General features: G+C 49.1%; 1 protein-coding gene across 1 annotated transcript in view; it reads left to right on the top strand.

Annotated features, from left to right (window-relative positions):
* The window catches only part of SCARB2 (scavenger receptor class B member 2), a 64,065-nt gene that overhangs the window by 14,072 nt on the left and 29,598 nt on the right, over window positions 1-20,395 (top strand). Inside the window, exon 2 of the mRNA XM_059668102.1 lies at window positions 7,226-7,383. Within this exon, the coding sequence (XP_059524085.1) occupies window positions 7,226-7,383 (158 nt within the window). The remainder of the gene's footprint in view (window positions 1-7,225; window positions 7,384-20,395) is intronic.

A 20,395-nucleotide genomic window follows, 5' to 3' on the forward strand; every position in this document is an offset into this window, starting at 1 on the left:
ATCATTGATGTTTCTCTCTCTCTCCCTCTCTGAAATCAATAAAAAATGAATTTTAAAAAAGAATGGGAGTCTAGAGGTGTCTGGCCTTGTCTTAGATAAGAAAGGGGACAGCTGTGAAACTTATCTAACGCTATGAGGAGGGGTATTTCGAACACAGAGGGCCTTCTGAGCCACTGCTCTTCTCCAGGAGCGTGTGGCTCGGTGACATTCACCTTTACCAGGAGCACAGGTTTGCAGCGAGTCCTGGGGAGGGAGGCTGGCTCTACCCCTACTAGCAAACTTCAGGCATTCTCCTAAACTTTTTGAGATTTGGTCTGAAAGGTAAAACTGGGGAGATGATTTTCACCTTGTAGAACATTAGGGGGATTAAATGAGATAAAGTGATAGCACAGAGCCTGGCTCTTGATAATATTCTGCAGCTCAAAAACCTTCCATGGCCCCCCATTGTATATCAGACAAAATCTAGACTCCTGTGACCTCAGCCACCTTCTCTAAATGAATCTCCCTACTCCCTAGAAAACTCTCACCGAATACTGTCCCATCTCTCTGTCTTTTATTGTCTCATTCTTCACAGCCACTGTCTTTCTGGTTCAGCAGAGGGCTCCAGCAAAGACAGATGAACATGGAGCAGGCAGGGAGGAAGGGCTCACTCTGTCCAACCAGACAGGACAGTTGAATCAACCTTGGTTGTCCATCAGGCACCCACCCCTGTGACCTCCTTCTACTTTGCCAAATGTTTGTTCATTCTTCCTGGCTCACTTTAAGCACCACCATTTTTCATCTCGGTTCATAGAATCCATTGTGTGAACACTGCCGAGACCATACACTCCTTGGCCATTTATCACGTGCTGCTTTATGTTGATGATCTTGCATGTGTGTATCAACCTTCCCGTAAATAGAGGGTAAGCTCCTGGAACACAGAAACCACATTGATGTTGCTGGGTATCCCCTACAATGCCTCGCACATACACTGTGTTTTCATGATGTACATGCATAGTTCTGTACTTGGCAAGAAAACCGTGGGTAGAGCACTGCTTTAAACAGCTTTACACAGTAAAAGGGTTCACAGAGAGACACAGATTCTTCTTTCCACCCACAAAAGGAACGGGCTGCACTCAGCCCTTGAGAGTGCTGGATTACTGATAAGATGCACAGACAGGTGTTAGATCTGCATGTTTCAGGGCTTCTAATGAAGCTATTGCTTTCTTCTTACCTGAGTGTGACGAGGATGGTCAGCAAACAGCCACTCCCTCCGGGCACTTTAAAGGCTCCTTGGGTGTGTAGCTGTCCAGCTGCTGTTACAAGGCCTGGCCCTGTGGCTTTGACTTTGACCATCTGGTTTTCTGCTGCTCTTCTCCTAATGTCTCATATCAAGTTCTCTCCCAGCATCTTCTAAGCAAAGTTGATGGAAGCTGGTGCATTAGTGTTCAAGTGCTATATTCTGTTCATTAAACAGATATTTCTTCAGGAACTGCATTGTTCAGACACTGTGGGGAGGATCAAAGAAAAAAAAACACAGCTCTCTATTTGTAGGTCATTACCTTCTGTTTTGAGAAGCCAACAGTTAACCTAATATATAACCATACTGAGTACCTATACATTCCTTTTCACTTTTGATTGCTAATATCACCTGCTTCATGTTGATTACTATTAACTTATATTTTTAGATTTTTTTTGTTTGACCACTTTTTTTTAATGCTCACCCAAGGATATGTTCTTATTGATTTTTAGAGAGAGGGGAATAGAGAGCGAGAAACATTGATGAGTTGCCTCCTGTGTCCAATGCAAGTGGGGATCGAACCGCAACCTAGGTATGTGCTCTGAATGGGAATCGAACCCCCAATCTTTTGGTATAGGGACGACCCTCCAACCAAGCCACCTGGCCAGGGCTGTTTGACCCCTTTTTTTCTTAAGAAATTCATATATATATATATATATATATATATATATATATATATATATACTAGAGGCCCGGTGCACAAAAATTTGTGCACTCGGGGGAGGGGGGGCGGTAGGGGGGTCCCTCAGCCCGGTCTGTGCACTCTCGCAGTCTGGGACCCCTCGGGAGATAACGCCCTGCTGGCTTAGGCCTGCTCCCGGGTGGCAGAGGGCAGGCCCAATCCCTAGGTGCAGCCCCTGGTTGGGCTCAGAGCAGGGCCAATTGGGGAGTTGGGGCGCCGCCCCCTGTCATGCACAGAGCAGGGTGGATTGGGAGGTTGCGATGCCACCCCCAGTCACGCTCAGGGTAGGGCCGATTGGGGAGTTGGGGCACCGCCCCCTGTCACACTCAAGGCAGAGTCGATGGGGAGGTTGTGGCGCCACCCCCTGTCACGCACAGAGCAAGGCCAATCAGGGGGTTGGGGAGCTCCCCCCCTTCACACACAGAGAAGGGCCCATCAGGGGGTTGGGGAGCTCCCCCTGTCATGCACAGAGCAGGGCCCATCAGGGGGTTGGGGAGCTCCCTCCTGTCACTCACAGAGTAGGGCCGATAGGGGAGTTGGCACACCGGCCCCTGTCACACACAGAGCAGGGCAGATCAGGGGGTTGGGGCGCCGCCACTGTCATACTCAGGGCAGGGCCAATGGGGAGGTTATGGCTCTACCCGTCACACACAGAGCCGGGCCCTTGGGGGGGGGGTTGGGCACCACCCTCTATCACCCACAGAACAGGGCCGATCAGGGGGTTGGGGCGCCTTCCCCTGTCAGGAACAGAGCAGGGCGGATAGGGAGGTTGTGGCCCCACCCCCTGTCACAAACAGAGCCGCAGGGCGATCCGGGGGTTTGGGCGCTGCCCCCTGTCACGCTGATCCCAGTGCCGGGAGGCCTCGTGGCTCCGCTGATCCCAGTGCTGGGAGGCATATTACCCTTTTACTATAATGAATAGAGGCCTGTTGCATGGGTGGGGCTGGCTGGTTTGCCCTGAAGGGTGTCCTGGATCAGGTTGGGGGTCCCCACTGGGGTGCCTGGCCAGCCTGGGTGAGGGGCTGAGGGCTGTTTGCAGCTGGTCACACACCCTTCAGGGTGGGGGTCCCCACTGGGGTGCCTGGCCAGTCTGGGTGAGGGGCTGAGGGCTGTTTTCAGGCTGGGACTGAAGCTCCCAACTGCTCCTTTTTTTCTTTTTATTCTGGGCCAGCTTTAGCTCTGAGGCTCCAGCTCTTAGGCCTCCGCTCCTGAAAGCAGGTATCTGGTTTGTTTCGGTTCTCGAAACTCTGTATCAACTCCAGCTCTGAGATCCCAGCCGGCTGAAAGCTGGTTTTTGGGCATCTGTATTTGTTACAATGTTTGAAACTGCAGGCTCAGAGGCCTGCAGCGGCCGGCGGGGAACGTTGGAGTCCTCCGTCACTGAAGCAAGCAAGCCTCATGTTAGTTTCAAGCTGCCTGGCTGCCGGCTGCCATCTTGGCTGACAGTTAATTTGCATATTGCCCTGATTAGCCAATGGGAAGGGTAGCGGTCATACGCCAATTACCATGTTTCTCTTTTATTAGTGTAGATATTTTGTACAGGGTCGAAAGGATCCATCCAGTTGAAGGGATTCATGAAGGAGGAAAAAAATTTGCCCTATCCTTTTCTGAACATTTATGGACAAGAAATAGAGGTCCTTATTTTAATGAAATCAGACAACTTTTAAAATATCTATGGGTCTTCAAACTCCTCTAGGAGACAAATTATTATTCACATGTTATCTTTCTCATAGTTAACATATTTGTTTTAGGAAGGTTAAATGCATGTTAAGGAGCTGTTTCTAGGTCCTACATGTATCCTTTATGGTGGAGAAAGTCTACCATGTAACTTGTATAACTAAAGTGTGTGAAATGTTTATACCCATTTTATTAAAATGCCATGAGGTAAGGTGGGAGAGTGAGGAAGAGCAGCACTGCGTTCCGACCCAGCTCTTCCTCCCAGGGCCTCTGAATGGCCTCCCCGCAGCCTGAGGGCTTCCCCAGTCCTAGTCCCTCACTCTCCACCTGACTCGCTCCCTCACTCCTCCTCTTGTTTAGGAAATAAAATGAGAGGCCATGAAGCTCTTTTTAAAAACTGCCTAAAATGACTGATTAGGCTCCTGGGTGACTGGGGCAGGGAGAGATCAAGGAGTTGCGGGGACAGCGCTGGACAGGGAGGGTCTCTCCCAGGAGAGTCCGTGCTGGCTTCCCAGGTTGGAGGGGAGGGGTTTCACAGTTTGTCTTGAAAGTTTTCTGTCTCATCCATCTGAGCTCAAATCAGGAAATCAGTTCTGAGAGCAAAGGCCAAGAATATTTTAATAATGTGCTGTTTGGATAGAAATCTGATGAGCAGACGTTCTGAACTGATGCCAAACACCAGCCATCCCCAGCTCTCTGACGGGCCAGCACCCCTCCCAGCCCTGCAGATGCCCAGCTTTGCTTTGACAAGCTTAGGTTTTCTACATTCATTGATCCCAGAGCCCCTTTGTTTTTTCCCTGCCGAGATGCTTGGGATATTTTCTATTTAATAATAAAGCCATATTATTATTATTCCTTGCAGCCTTGTTTCCATTAAATCGCAGGCCTGGTCGGCTAACATGTGATATCCTGTATTGTGCTGTCACAGCACATTTTAGCCTGTGGTTTCTTACACGCTTTGAAAGCCAGTCCCTTTGTTTACTGTCGCTCAAGTCCTCACTGCGGACGAGTGACAGGTGGCATCAGGGAAGCTTCCCTTGGAAGCTACTATTTTCACTCGGGGCCTCGCATCGTCTGTATTGGTAGATCCTATTTTCCTTTTTTGATTTTCTTTTTAAACTTTTCCTCAATGTTAATTATTTTGTTCAGTATAAACGTTTGGAAAATACAAAGTCAAATCAAGGAGAAAATAGCAATGACCTAGAGTTGATCACACAGAGTTGATCACTGTTCACATTTTGGTTTGTTTACTTGCAGTCTATGCTATTGCCTCTCTTGTGTATGTCAGTAATTTTTACTGCAAAAAGGTAGTTTTTCTGCATTAACACGTTGAGGACCGTTAGGACTCCTAGGTCTTAGGCTTCTGCCTGTTCCCCTCGGGTGTGGCATTGGTCAGGCTTCTGGTGCAGTGTGGAGAACAGCCCCCACCCTGCGTGGCTTGTAGCAGAGACATTTATTCCGTACTCTGGTGTGCAGGATGGCTGCCATGGGAGCCTGGCTGGCTCCGCTGAACTAGGCTGGAGTTGGGGCTTCCTGTCTGGTGCACACATCACCCTTTTAGGGCCTTGGCTAGAGGGTGCACTGCTACCTGGGGCAGGCTCTTCTTGACACGTCTCTTAAGGCCTTAGCTTAAAATGGAGGCATTGCCATTTCACCCTCGTCCTATTGGTCAGATCAAGCCACTTGGCCAGGCCTGAAGTCAGTAAGTGAAAAGTATACTCCGCTCCGGGGGGAAGAGGCCATGGTGAAAAGTTTGGGTTTGCTAGGGCGGCCATAAAAATACCACAGACTGGGGGCTTGGGCAGCAGGCGTTGGTGGTGCCATAATTCTGGGCGCTCGTCGGCTAAGGTCAAGGTGTCAGTGAGGCTGGTTTCTTCTGGGGCCTCTCTGTCTTTGGCTTGTAGACAGCTGTCATCTTCCTTTGTGTTTATTTGTTCTAATATCCTCTCATTCTAATGGGACATTGGTCATAGTGGATTATAGTCCTGACCTCATTTAACCGTACCTTTCTCTTTAAAAACTCTACTTCCAAATACAGTCTCATTCTGAGGTTAGAACTTCAGTATACGAATTTTTTTTTTTTTTGGGGGGGGGGGGGATACAATTCAGCTTATAACACATGGTAAGAGTGGAAAACGAAGGAAGGATTGTAGACAAAAAATACCCCAGCGCTTCACCTCAAGAGCTCAGCTCCCTCATCTTTAAAACAGGGTCAGCATCTCTGTGCTCTGGGTTTGTTGGGGATTGAAAGACCCTGGTGGTGCCCACCCTGTGTGGCTCAGTGGTTGAGTGTCAACCCAAGAGGTCACCTGTTTGATTTCTGGTCAGGGCCCTTGGCCGTAGTGTGGGCTCAATCCCCAGTAGGGGGTGTGCAGGAGGCAGCCGATGTTTCTCTCTCACCAGTGTTTCTATCTCTCTCTCCCTCTCCCTTCTTCTCTCTATAAAATCAATAAAAATATTTTTTAAATCCCTGGTGGTGATGTCGGGATGTGTGTGGTTCTCCCTCAAATGGAAGGACCACAGTTAGCCTTCCTGGGTCCGCCTCCCTGTTCTTGTCTTTCGTGGGGAGACTGGGAGTACACGGGCCTTCTCAGAACGGCCTGCCTTCCCCCGCAGCTGCAGGAAAAGGGGAATCTTTGTAACCCAGCCAATAGGACCTTTTGGGCACTTTCTTTAGCAGAGTCAAAGCTGGTGTTAATTAATTAAAGAGAGAAATTGCTTTTCTGTCCACTTCAGTTTTGTTTTATGCCCATCTCATATTGTTGTCTTGTCAGGGCCAGCCTGACAGGTTGAGCCGGGCTGAGGTAGGGAGGTGGGAATTGAGAAAAGAAAGACAGGAGAGCGGGATCGGGAGGACTGCAGGTCAATTGAGGAACTGCAGTAAGTTTATTAACCACGCAATGCCTTTTATACACAAAACACTGAATAGGAGGTCTGTCAAGAGGAATGTATTCTTTGTTCCTCTTAATCTCTAAGGGAGAGACAGAGCAGAAGGACAAATTCTCGGTACAGCAAATCTCAGTAAATAGTTACAGACTTCTTGGTAAGCCATGAAAGGCTGTTCTCATTCTACAAAGGTTGCTCCTCATTCTACTGATAACCGCCATCCAAACAAGTCTGGGAAAACTGTGTGGGTAAGGGTCCCAGCCTTGCTAGCCCCTTCAGGTGCAAGGACCGTGTCAGCTTACACCCGGTCTCCAACATTGTCTGTGTTGTAATTCCTACTTTTTGATCCCATTTCCAATGTGTAAAATTGGTTATCTCGTAAATATCTTTTATGACGAATTCAATTATAATAAACTGTTGTGGTTGTTGAAAATAAAATTATGGCCTTCGTAACACATCCATGAGCCAGGGCTCCAGCAACCTTTCCCACCAATATTTTTGAAGACCTTTTATGCTTTCACAGGGCTCTGAGCCTCCTATGGGCGTAAGGCATGATCCTGCTCTCCAGGGACTGCCGTTGAATGCCTGTGAGAAAAACAAGCAAGTCAGGAGGTCAGCGCCGGAGGGTCCCTCGCTCTGCCTCTGCGTTCACAGCCAGCGGCCTTGCACGCTGTCAATCTCCTTTTGGGTTTCTCTCCTAGAATATTGTGCTGAGGAATGGGTCCGCGGCCTTCGACTCCTGGAAGCAGCCCCCTGTGCCTGTGTACATCCAGTTCTATTTCTTCAACGTCACCAATCCAGAGGAGATCCTCAGAGGGGAGATCCCGCGGTTGGAAGAAGTGGGGCCGTACACCTACAGGTGAGTCCCGGCCGCCTCCCTGCTGTACTGGCAACACGGAGCACCCCCACCATGGCCGAGTCCTCGGCTTTCCCCCCAGTGACCTCTGGGTGCTGCGCGGGAGCGCGGGCTTTGACTCCACATGTGTGAGCCCCCACCTGTGTGAGCCCCCATCTGAGTGAGCCCCCACCTGTGTGAGCCCCCATCTGAGTGAGCCCCCATCTGAGTGAGCCCCCATCTGAGTGAGCCCCCACCTGTGTGAGCCCCCACCTGGGTGAGCCGGCTTTGTGGCCTGGAGCCGTCCCAGCCTGTTATGTTTAAATGCAGCTGCTTCTTCCTGGGGTGGCAGCAGGAGGCTATTGAGCCCTGCAGTGCTGCTCCTCACCCCCCACCCTTTAAGGTCACCATGTGATTGTCTTTGGTCACCCCTGGAGCCTCCCCCTTTTCCCTCCCCGCTCGTGGACCAGTTCCTAAAATGCGTGGTTCTGCAGAAAAGCCTACTAGTCTCCCACTCGCCCCTTTCCCCACCCTCCTGGGTCCGGGAGACAACAGTGGCAGTGTGGGTTAGAGTCTCTGGGGATTAGGAGAATTGCTTTAACGTGGTTTTTTTGTTTGTTTGTTTTAATATATTTTTTATTGATTTCAGCGAGGAAGGAAGAGAGAGAGAGAGAGAGAGAGAGAGAGAGAGAGAGAGAGAGAGAGAGAGAGAGAGAGAGAGAGAGAAACATCAGTGATGAGAGAGAATCATTGATCGGCTGCCTCCTGCACGTCCCACACTGGGTTTGAGCTCACAACCCGGGCATGGGCCCTGACCGGGAATCAAACTGTGATCTCCTGGTTCATGGATCTACACTCAACCACTGAACCACACGGGCCAGGCTTTCATTGTTTTGTTTTGTTTTCCAAAAGTTAGTAGAGGGAGGCACTCGGGGGCCTTATGGTCAGAGCATTTTTCCTACTGCAGTATTCCTCCTCCTACAAGACAGCAGCCCTTCCCCTCCCTCCCCCACCCCACAGTAATCTTTCCTATAAGTTCCTCCTTAACAAGTTTTAAAACAAAATAGTAGAGGGAAGTAGATGGCAAGATCTTTCTTCTTCTGCAAAATGGTAAAAATTCCTCACAATTCTGTCGTAATCGATTGCACAATAAATGTTTGTGACTGATTCACTTAGTCTGAATGAGTCAGTTGGATTCTCAAGTGCCGGAATTCACAGATGAAAATCTCTGAATTGCCTGCTTTGGATCCGGCCTCTGCCACTTACTAGTTCTCTGTGCCTGGGTTTCCTTATCTATAAAGTGGAGATAAAGCTAGGACCTCCACCACAGGGTTGTTAGGGTTCCATGGGGTAATGAGTCAGTATTTACAAAATGCTTAGGCTAGTGCCAGCCCATAATCGGAGTTTGCTATTATTGTCTTGGTCTGTGTACGTCAATGTACAGAATTGTAAAGATGAGCTCTGTTGTTATATAAAACAATTTTTAAAAAATAGGTCTTTAATTTATTTCTTTTTTTAAATCCTCACCTGAGGATATGTTTTTATTGATTTTTAAGAGAGAGAGAGAGAGAGAGAGAGAGAGACATGGGTCTATTACCTCCAAAATGCAACCCGGCCGGGGATCAAACCTGCAACCTAGGTATGTGCCCTGACCAGAATCAAACCCGCAACCTTTTGGTGCACTGGAGGATGCTCCAACCAACTGAGCACCCAGCCAGGGCACAGATCTTTATTTTAAAAAGCATTTTTTAATGTGTTTTTTATGCCTCTGGTGTTTCTCCCGCCCTGGTCTCTCCCCTCCCCTCCCCTCCCCTCCCCTCCTCTCCCCTCCCCTCCCCTCCCCACTCCTCCCCTCCCCTTCTCTTCCTTTCCCTGGGTCCTAGTGACTCTTCCTGTGCCATGTCCTGGCCTGAGCATCTGGCTCCTTCTGTATATTTAGCACCTTGATTTGATTTTGATTATTTAATTTTAATTTATTTTCGGCACTTTCAACCTAGAATTTTTTGCTCTAACCAGAGCTACCCAACAGAAATGTAACATGAGCCAAGTATATCGTTTAACATCTTCTAGTAGCCACACTTATAAAAGTAAAAAGAGGTAGGAGAAATTAATTTTAATATTTTATTTATCCCAATACCACCCAACATAGTATCATTTCAACATGTAATCAATAGTCAGAATTATTACTACACAGTACATGCTTTTTTTCCTGGTAAGTCTTTGAAATCCCACCTAATTTTGAACTAGCCACATTCAGGTGTGCAGCAGCCACGTGTGGCTTGTGGCCACCATATTGGACACCGAGTTCTAGCCAGGCTCCACGTACTGTAAGGCCCATGCTCCCGGCCAGTGTGCACTCTGTTCTCTCTGTCAGGGATGAACTCATCACTGCACCTCTCCACGCCGACGCGGCTTCCCCCTGCCACTTGCCCTGCCTTTGGATGCACTCTCCCTGGTGTGCGTCTTAGACACAGACTAGGTGCATTTTAACCAAGGTTTGTCTGTCTGTCTTTCTTCCCAATATACTGGAAGCTCCGTGAGGGGCAGGAACCAAGTCCTTTAACTGAACATCGAGTGTAGTGAACATTGGTGGAATACTGAATGAAACGCCCTCCTCCATGGTTTAAATCATAGGAAATACAAGAGGAGAAATTGTTTCAATCCATAGCACACAGACAGCTCATCTGGAACCACAGGACTGCACCAGGGGAGCCCAGGCACCAAGGGTAGGTTCAGGAAAGGGTAGGTTTAAAAGGGTCCTGAATGCCGAAACCGGTTTGGCTCAGTGGATAGAGCGTCGGCTTGCGGACTGAAAGGTCCCAGGTTCGATTCCGGTCAAGGGCATGTACCTGGGTTGTGGGCACATCCCCAGTAGGAGATGTGCAGGAGGCAGCTGATTGATGTTTCTAACTCTCTATCTCTCTCCCTTCCTCTCTGTAAAAAATCAATAAAATATATTTTAAAAAAATAAATAAATAAAATAAAAGGGTCCTGAAAATGACCCCTTTTCTTTGGGAATGGACGCTCACATGTTCAGTACAAACTACAGTGTTCCTACAGGTGTTGAGTGGGTTGTGAGACCTGGGATTTGTAGAAAAGTGTGGCTTTTTAGGGAGACTTACAGCCCCCCTGGCAGGCCTTTTACACTCATCTAGTGCAGGGGTGTGGAACCTTGTTTCTGCCAAGGGCCATTCCAGGCCCAAACAAGATTATCAACCTAAAGATTAGCCTGCAATATTTGGTCAAAGGTCTAATTAGCTCACCCCTAATGCCTTGGCAGGACCAGGCCAAATGACCAAATGATTTCAGGGGCCTTATCCAGCCCATGGGGCCAGACATTCCCCACCCCTGATCTAGTGGGTGTGATTTTTCTCACCCATGATCGAATTGTGCTATTGTTCAGCTAGATCACATACAGAGTATTCCAGTGGCTCCTGCCCCAGTGTTTAATAGTTCCATGGTGTCCCTCCCAGCTGAGTCAGCTGACACTGTCCATTGCAGGGGTCCTCAAACTTTTTAAACAAGGGGCCAGTTCACTGTCCCTCAGACCGTTAGAGGGCTGGACTATAGTTTAAAAAAAAAACTATGAACAAATTCCTATGCACACTGCACATATCTTATTTTGAAGTGAATAAACAAAACGAGAACAAATACAATATTTGTATTTGCATGTGGCCCTCGGGCCGTAGTTTGAGGACCCCTGGTCCGTTGTGTGCAAAGAGTCCTGGGGCACAAAGAAGGGCAAGGCGCGCTGACCCCTAACTGGGTAGTGCAGTGGTCAGCAAACCGTGGCTCGCGAGCCACATGGGGGCTCTTTGGCCCCTTGAGTGTGGCTCTTCCACAAAATACCATGTGCGGCGCACGCACGTACAGTGCGATTGAAACTTCGTGGCCCATGCGCAGAAGTCGGTTTTCGGAAAGGAGATAGACAAGTATACAAGACGAGTGTGGGTGGGAGAGTTGGAAGGGGTGGGCCTCAGCGAACGTACCTCAATCAGATTGAGGACGTTTTTAGCAAAGGCCAATTTAGGAGTACCCTAAGTAAGTTAATAACAATGTACCTACCTATATAGTTTAAGCTTAAAAAATTTGGCTCTCAAAAGAAATTTCAATCATTGTACTGTTGATATTTGGCTCTGTTGACTAATGAATTTGCCGACCACTGGGGTAGTGGGTGGGCCCGGGGGGAGGGGGGGAGGGGATGCGGTTTCTGAGAGAGGGGGAGCCACGCAGGCTGTGGGGGGAATGATTAATTTGACACACAGTGTACAGTGGCATGTTTTACATATGGATGAGTTCAGAATATTAATGTTTTGCAAAAAGATGGTGGGACTTCCACATGTAGATAAAAACCAGTCGATCTGATTTAAGTAATGCAGTGTATAGTAAAGGTTTTTTTTAAAAAAATTTTTAATGAAAGTATAGTTGGCATACAATGTTAATTAGTTTCAGGTGTACAACATAGTGATTTGACATTTATATACCTTATGATCTTTTCATCACACTAAGTCTAGTTACCACCTATCACCGTGCAAAGTCATGAGAGTATTATTGACTATATTCCCTATATGATGTACATTACATTCTGTGCCTTATTTATCTTATAGCTGGAATTTTGTACCTCTTCTTCCACGTCAACTTTTTTACCTGTCCCCCACTCCCACTCCTCTGACAGCCATCAATTTGTTCTCTGTTTCTATAAGTCTGTTTCTGTTTGTTTACTTGTTTTGTTTTTTCCGATCCCACATACAAGTGAAATCATACAGTATTTGTCTTTTTCTGTTTGACATATTTCACTTAGCTTAATACCCCCTAGGTCCGTCCATGTTGTCACAAATGGAAAAGATTTCATTCTTTTTATGGCTAACTAGTATTCCATTGTATATATATATATATATATATATATATATATATATATATATATATATCACTACTTCTTTTTTTAAAAATATTTTTATTGATTTCAGAGAGGAAGGGAGAGGGATGGCAACATCAATGATGAGAGAGAATCACTGATCAGCTGCCTCCTGCACATCCCTCACAGGGGATTGAGCCCGCATATGCCCTTGACTGGAATCGAACCTGGGACCCTTCAGTCCGCAGGCCAACACTCCATCTACTGAGCCAAACCAGCTAGGGCATGTATCACTACTTTATCCATTCATTTACCAAGGGACAATAAGGTTGCTTCCAAATCTTGGCTATAGTAAGTAACTAGAGGCCCAGTGTACGAAATTCGAGCACTGGGGGTGGGGGGTCTCCTTGGCCCAGCTTGTGCCCTCTCACAGTCCAGGAGCCCTTGGGGGATGTCTGACCGACAGCTTAGTACTGTCACTGCATTCGCCAGCCATGAACCCAGCTTCGGGCTGAGTGGCGCTCCCCCTGTAGAAGCGTACTGACCACCAGGGGGTAGCTCCTGCATTGAGCATCTGCCCCCTGGTGGTCAGTGCATGTCATAGCGACCAGTCATTCCGCCGTTTGGTCGATTTGCATATTACTCTTTTATTATGTAGGATGCTGCAGTGAACATAAGGGTACACCTGTCTTTTCCAGTTAGTGTTTTTGTTTTTTTCAGATAAATACCCAAAGGTGGAATTGCTGGGTCTAGTGAAAGCTGCATTGAGTAGCCCTGGAATAAGCTTGTTGACACGAAGCTAATTTGTCTCATGTTCCTGTTGCTTAGTGACATATTTGCTAAAACATGTGTATCCAACTTAAGATATTACAAGACTTCTGCATCCTTTTTGAGATTTATTTTCTATTTTGTCAGGTTTCTTTTCCTATTATTGAACATTTCAATAATTTTAAAAAATCAACTTATCTAAGGGCTCTTTCAGCTACTTTCCTATTTCTAAGACATATTTGCTAAATTCAGAATATCCCATTAAACATCTCCGCTTTTTCAGTTTCTGAGTTTTGTTGTTGGGATTGTTCATTTCTCTTATAGGCTCCTATTACTGCTTTGACAGTAAGAAAAAAGATGTGAGGGATAAATATCTCCTAGTGTTTTATTATTATTCATTGAGCATTAAGTAATACTGGATTATGAAATAATCAAGATATACAATATCATATATAGCATTATCTTTTAAAGAAACTTGAAAATGCAGTTAAAATCTACTACTACTATCCCCAGTTTCATGGACACCAAGATAACCAATGCTAATATTTGAGTGGATCTCTTCTTAGCCATTTCTCCATGGATTTTATTTTTATATGGTCTTCACACTATCTTTACATATATTATACATGCACATGTACATAACATGTATATTCTGTTCCCTTAATATTACATCTTAGGTATCTTCCCATGTATGTCTTGGTTTTATACTAATACTAGGAGCCCAGTGCACGAATTCGTGCACCTGGAAAGGAACCATGGGCCACGGGGCTGCGGTAGGCACAGTGGTGGCCCATCCTCTGTGACCCTGCCCAGCCCCTCCCACCGCGGACCCCTGTCCCCTGTCTGCCAGCAGCCTCACTCCCGCCACTGCTGTTCCCACATGCTGATGGCTCTGGCCCCACTCGTGCCCCCTGACACCACAGAGCGATTGGGCTGGCACCAGCAGCGGGTGCAAGTGGGGCCGGTGCCGTCAGTGGGTTTGAGCAGCGGCTGCTGCCCTGATCACCCTCCTCAGAAGCAGGGGGAGGTGGTGATCAGGGCTGGCAGCCACTTGCATCTGCTGATGGTGCCAAGTGATTGGGACCAGTGCCAGGCATTGGCAGCGGGTGCGAACGGCAGCTCTGGCGTTGGCAGCGGGTGCTAGTGCCAGGTGGGACCGTGGTGCAGGGGAGCAAAGAATTTTCAGTAACCATCAGAGGCTCGCCCCGATGACAGTGACCAGTGCCCCGGCTTGGTCTGGTGCCCCCGCTCACCTGCTCCACCATACTGCCGCGGCCAATGCCCGCCATGTTCTGCACATGCCCCCTGGTGGTCAGTGCACGTCATAGTGACCGATTGTTCGGTTGTTTGGTTGTTCCGCTGTTCGGTCTATTTGCATATTAGCCTTTTATTATATAGGACTAGGGGCCCGGTACACGAAATTCATGCACTGGGTGTGTGTGGTGGGGGGAGTGTCCCTCAGCCCAGCCTGCCCCCTCTCACATACTGGGAGCCCTCAGGCGTTGACCCCCATCACCCTCCAATCGCAGGATCGGCCCCTTGCCCAGGCCTGACGCCTCTGACAGAGGCGTCAGGCCTGGGCAGGGGACCCTCATTTCCCCCATCACTGGTTCTGCCCCCAGCCCCCTCCGATTGCTGGCTCTGTCCCTTGCCCAGGCCTGATGCCTCGGCCAGAGGCGTGGACCCCCATCACCCTCTGATCGCCTGATCGGCCCCTTGCCCAGGCCTGACGCCTCTGTCAGAGGTGTCAGGCTTGGACAGGGGACCCCCATCTCCCCCCGATCACTGGCTCTGGCCCCCACCCAGGCCTGAGGCCTCTGGCCCAGGAATCATGCCTGGGCAGGGGACCCCCATCTCCCTCTGATCGCTTGCTCCACCCCCCGCCCAAGCCTGACGCCTCTGACCCAGGCTTCAGGCCTGGGCAAAGGACCATCATATCCCCCCAATCCCCGGCTCAGCCCCCTGCCCAGGCCTGATGCCTCGGCCAGAGGAGTTGACCCTCATCACCCTCCGGTCACCAATCACCGGATCAGCCCCTTGACCAGGCCTGAGGCCTCCGGCAGAGGTGTCAGGCCTAGGCAGGGGACCCCCAGCTCCCCGCGGTTACAGGCTCCGCCCCTGCCCAGGCCTAACGCCTCTGGCCTAGGTGTCCGGCCCGGGCAGCGGGGACCCACAGCTGCAGTGGCCCCGCGATTGTGGGCTCCGCTTTAGGCCCGGGCAAGGGACCCCTAGCTCCTGGGACTGCCAGCTTTGACCGTGCCCAGCTCCCATCGCTGGCTCCACCCCTACTTCCTGCTATCACTGGCCAGGGCAGAAAAGGCACCTGATTCTCCGATCATGGCTGGGGGGCAGGGCAAAGGCGGCCCCAGGGCCGCCTTTGCCCTGCCCCCCAGCTCTTAGCTCCCCCCTGGGTTTCCGATCACTGTCAGTGGCAGGAACTTCTTCCTGCTTTCCCTTTCGCCTCCCTGCATTGTGCCTACATATGCAAATTAGCCGCCATCTTGTTGGCAGTTAACTGCCAATCTTAGTTGGCAGTTAATTTGCATATAGCCCTGATTAGCCAATGAAAAGGGTAGCGTCGTACGCCAATTACCATTTTTCTCTTTTATTAGTGTAGATATTTTTATAATGATAATATTCAAGAGGTAGCAGGAATAGTGTTAAAACACTTTATTTAACCGTTCCCTTTTTGGACACGTACCAGTTCTCATTTCATTCTTTGATTATCACATGGATTGAATGTTCTCCTCATGTTTGCCAACTGATTGTGTTTCCACTCTGAGTTCTTGTCCTTTGCCCATGTGCCCTTTTGGATTCTGGTTTGTCTGTGCCAGTCTGTAAACCTTTATATGCAACAATGTTAACCCTTCATTACAGTTGTGGCAACTGTTTTTCTATCCTTTGCCTGTTTTATGTTTAAAATTTACATATAGTGAAATCCATTCCTGTATGAACTTTTCTATCATTTCTGAGCTTAAAGAGTCCTATTCCCTTCAAAGGTTTGCTGTTCAAGTCTATTTTCTTGTAGATCTATTTTTTTTTGCATTTAATTTCTTAAGGATTTAATTGTCTCCTTGCAATTTAGCAAAGGTAGGAACTTTGTTCAATCTTCCAAATTCTGAACGTTCGCCCTTCGATCCTTTACTCATCTCAGAGCCAAGCCGAATCAATTTTTTTAATATCAAAGAGATGATAGAAAATTTAGAAATTCTATCGTTATTGTTTCCACTATTAAAATATTTTCTAAATCTGGCTCACTCTTCTCTGATACCACTTCTTTTTCAAAACAGAAACAGTGTCTTTAGATAAGTTTCTAAAAAACTCTTTGAACTGCTCAAAAGTAAGAAAAGTAGTAAAAGACTCCCCCCACCTTGCCCGGCACCAAAGGTGAGGGCCAGGTACTTGTGAGTTCCAAATGCACTGATTGTCCTGAGTGAGTTGCGGGCGCTGGCCAGGGGGTCCAGGTACCGCCATGAGGACGGAGGACCGTTTCCGGCTTCAGGAGTGAAGATGCTTCTTGCCCACACCCAACAAATGTGGGCACACCCTCCCCGCCCCACCTGCGCTTTTTCTCAGCACCCAGCTCTGAGCTCTCGGTGTTCAGCCCCTCACGTAGTGGCCCAGGCAGTGGTAATGGGAAGTTAAACCCTGTGCTGCTCAGCGCCCTCCCTGAGGCCTGCCTCCCGCCTCTGCCCTTGCGTCCTGGTCATGCATCCACCCTGTGACTTCACTTCTCCATCCACTCTCCGGTCAGCTCAGCTGTGCCCCGCGCTGCAGGCTACTCATCCTCCCCCAGGACCAGTTTCCTCACCCTCCACTGCCCAGCGGAGCCTGTGCTCTCTGCTGTGCTGCCTGCCGGGAAGCCCCTCCAGCCTCCCAACCGGGGGGGGGGGGGAGCCTGTTCCTTCCAGAACCAGCCCCACCATGTCCCTGCACAGCACCTTCCTCAGGACTCCCATCCCAGTGGCCCCTCCTCTCTCCTCTGGGTGTCCCGCCGGCACTTGGAGGGCAGCTGTGGAACACGGTTCAGGTGTGAGGTAGACGTTCCAGGTGTGAGGTAGCTACTCCAGGTGTGAGGTAGCTGCTCCAGGTGTGAGGTAGACGTTCCAGGTGTGAGGTAGCTACTCCAGGTGTGAGGTAGACGTTCCAGGTGTGAGGTAGCTACTCCAGGTGTGAGGTAGACGTTCCAGGTGTGAGGTAGCTACTCCAGGTGTGAGGTAGACGTTCCAGGTGTGAGGTAGCTACTCCAGGTGTGAGGTAGACGTTCCAGGTGTGAGGTAGCTACTCCAGGTGTGAGGTAGACGTTCCAGGTGTGAGGTAGCTGTTCCAGGTGTGAGGTAGCTGCTTCAGGTGTGAGGTAGCTACTCCAGGTGTGAGGTAGACGTTCCAGGTGTGAGGTAGACGTTCCAGGTGTGAGGTAGCTTCTCCAGGTGTGAGGTAGACGTTCCAGGTGTGAGGTAGACGTTCCAGGTGTGAGGTAGCTGTTCCAGGTGTGAGGTAGCTGCTCCAGGTGTGAGGTAGACGTTCCAGGTGTGAGATAGCTGCTCCAGGTGTGAGGTAGCTACTCCAGGTGTGAGGTAGACGTTCCAGGTGTGAGGTAGTTGTTCCAGGTGTGAGGTAGCTGCTTCAGGTGTGAGGTAGCTTCTCCAGGTGTGAGGTAGACGTTCCAGGTGTGAGGTAGCTACTCCAGGTGTGAGGTAGACGTTCCAGGTGTGAGGTAGCTGTTCCAGGTGTGAGGTAGCTGCTTCAGGTGTGAGGTAGCTTCTCCAGGTGTGAGGTAGACGTTCCAGGTGTGAGATAGCTGCTCCAGGTGTGAGGTAGCTGCTCCAGGTGTGAGGTAGATGTTCCAGGTATGAGGTAGCTGCTTCAGGTGTGAGGTAGCTGCTCCAGGTGTGAGGTAGCTTCTCCAGGTGTGAGGTAGCTGCTCCAGGTGTGAGATAGCTGCTCCAGGTGTGAGGTAGCTGCTCCAGGTGTGAGGTAGCTGCTCCAGGTGTGAGGTAGACGTTCCAGGTGTGAGGTAGCTACTCCAGGTGTGAGGTAGACATTCCAGGTGTGAGGTAGCTACTCCAGGTGTGAGGTAGATGTTCCAGGTGTGAGATAGCTGCTCCAGGTGTGAGGTAGCTGCTCCAGGTGTGAGGTAGACGTTCCAGGTGTGAGATAGCTGCTCCAGGTGTGAGGTAGCTGCTCCAGGTGTGAGGTAGACGTTCCAGGTGTGAGGTAGCTACTCCAGGTGTGAGGTAGCTGCTCCAGGTGTGAGGTAGCTGATTAAGTGGAAGTCTCTGTGCTGCTGCACCAGGTTCTTTGAGGACAGGAACCAGGTCTTAACATCTCTCCATCTCCAGAGCTTAGTGCAAGCCCTCACACATAATGTTACTAGCTACTTGTTTCCTAAGCTCTTAGTACATGCCAGGTAATGTTCTAAGTGGATGACAAGCTTATGCGATTTTAATTCTCACCACAGTCCTATAAGGAAGGTACATTCTCATCTCCACTTGCCTACAAGGAGGCCCCTCCACCCTCCACAAGCCTACAAGGAAGGTACGTTATTGCCCCAGGAAACCGAGGCATGGAAGCAATGAGTAACTTCTCCTTAGTCACAGAGCTGGTAACAGGTGAAGCCAGAATGGAATGCGGAGCCTGGCAGTCAGATCTTAACCCACACTTTGCTCACTGTTGCCAGTCACTTCTGAGTGATTCTCAGCAGAGAGCACTGGGTGAATGAAGAACTACAGTGATGGAAGATAATATGATAGTACTAGAGGCCCAGTGCACGAATTCGTGCACCAGTGGGGTCCTTCGGCCTGGCCTGCAGGATCTGGCTGAAACTGGCTCTCCAACATCCCTCGAGGGGTCCAGGATTGTGAGAGGGCACAGGCCAGGCCAAGGGACCCACCGGTGCATGATTGGGGCTTGGGAGGGACCGTGGGAGGGCTCCAGGGCATGTCCGGCCCATCTCCCTCAGTCCCGATCGGCCGGACCCCAGTAGCAAGCTAACTTACCAGTCAGAGCATCTACCCCCTGGTTGTCAGTGCACATCATACTGAGCAGTTGGGCAGCCTTAGCATATCATTAGCATATTATGCTGTGATTGGTTGAATGGCCGACTAGTCGACCGGACACTTAGCATATTAGGTTTTTATTATATAGGATTGTATATACCTAACTTATCCAAAATCTCCAATGTATTGCATAGTTAGACGTTAACTTTCCAACTAATTAAAATGATTACTCAGGCTATGGTTTTCCTTCTGTGCTGATGAGACCTTACTGAAACATTCAGGAGTTTTAAAAATAATTTTTTTATTTAAAAAAGTTAAATTTTAAAAAATGATTTAAAATGAAATATCTCTAACATCACCCAGGTCTTTTCCTGCCTGATGGAGTGTAACCCAACCTTTTCTTAGTGACTGGGGCCACCAGGGTGAATAACAAATATTAAGCTGTCATCTGAGCCTGGGGTGTCCTGGGCCTTCAACACCAGGATTTATTGGCATCTGCTAAGTACCAGGAACCATACCAGGCACTTCGAAATATGGCTTCTTAATTAATTGTCTAGGCCAGGGGTCCTCAAACTTTTTGAACAGGGGGCCAGCTCACTGTCCCTCAGACCGTTGGAGGGCCGGACTATAGTTTAAAAAAAAACTATGAACAAATTCCTGTGCACACTGCACATCTTATTTTGAAGTAAAAAAACAAAACGGGAACAAATACAATATTTGTATTTGCATGTGGCCCGCGGGCCGCAGTTTGAGGACCCCTGGTCTAGGCCAAAGATTTGCTTTGCCTTAAAAAAACCCCAAAAATGCTTTTGTTTCTATTTCTAGAAGCTTCTTTGGTCTTGGCAGACACTGCCAAGCAGTGATTGTTCACTTCTTGCTCTCAGTCCTCTGTTCCCTAGGAGGCCGCCCTGCTCTGGCGGACTCTGGCTGACCAGCTGGGTACCCAGACTTGCCGGCACTGTGGCCTCCCGAGGGGGCCGCTGTGACGGAGTGCTTGGGTTTCCTCGGACGGTGCTCCTTGGACTACATGACTACCTGTTGTTCTGAGAGGGAGGCCCCTCGCCACCTCTCTCCTTGGCTTCCTCGGCCTCGGCCGAGCAGGGGCCACCTCTGACGGCCGGGCACCGTCTCCTTCGGTTAGACCCCTCTGCAGAAGCCGAGAGTCAGGCATGCCTTAGGTGGCTGGAGGTTGAGGGGAAGTCCTGTGGTTAGTTGTGAGTGACCTGTCATGTTCCCTGGGTGCCTGCCAAGTGAATTCAATATTTTTGTGGTTTGGGAATCCATGGCTTTGACTTTTTAAAATGTACTGAGAAACCCAGTGAATGACAGCAAGGCTTAACAGTGACTGGAGCCCCCACGCTCAGGTTCCCTTTAAAACATCAGGTTCTTACAGGGTGAGCTGTAAAGAAAACCT

The sequence above is a fragment of the Myotis daubentonii genome, chromosome 1 (assembly GCF_963259705.1).
Source record: "Myotis daubentonii chromosome 1, mMyoDau2.1, whole genome shotgun sequence".
NCBI lineage: Eukaryota > Metazoa > Chordata > Mammalia > Chiroptera > Vespertilionidae > Myotis > Myotis daubentonii.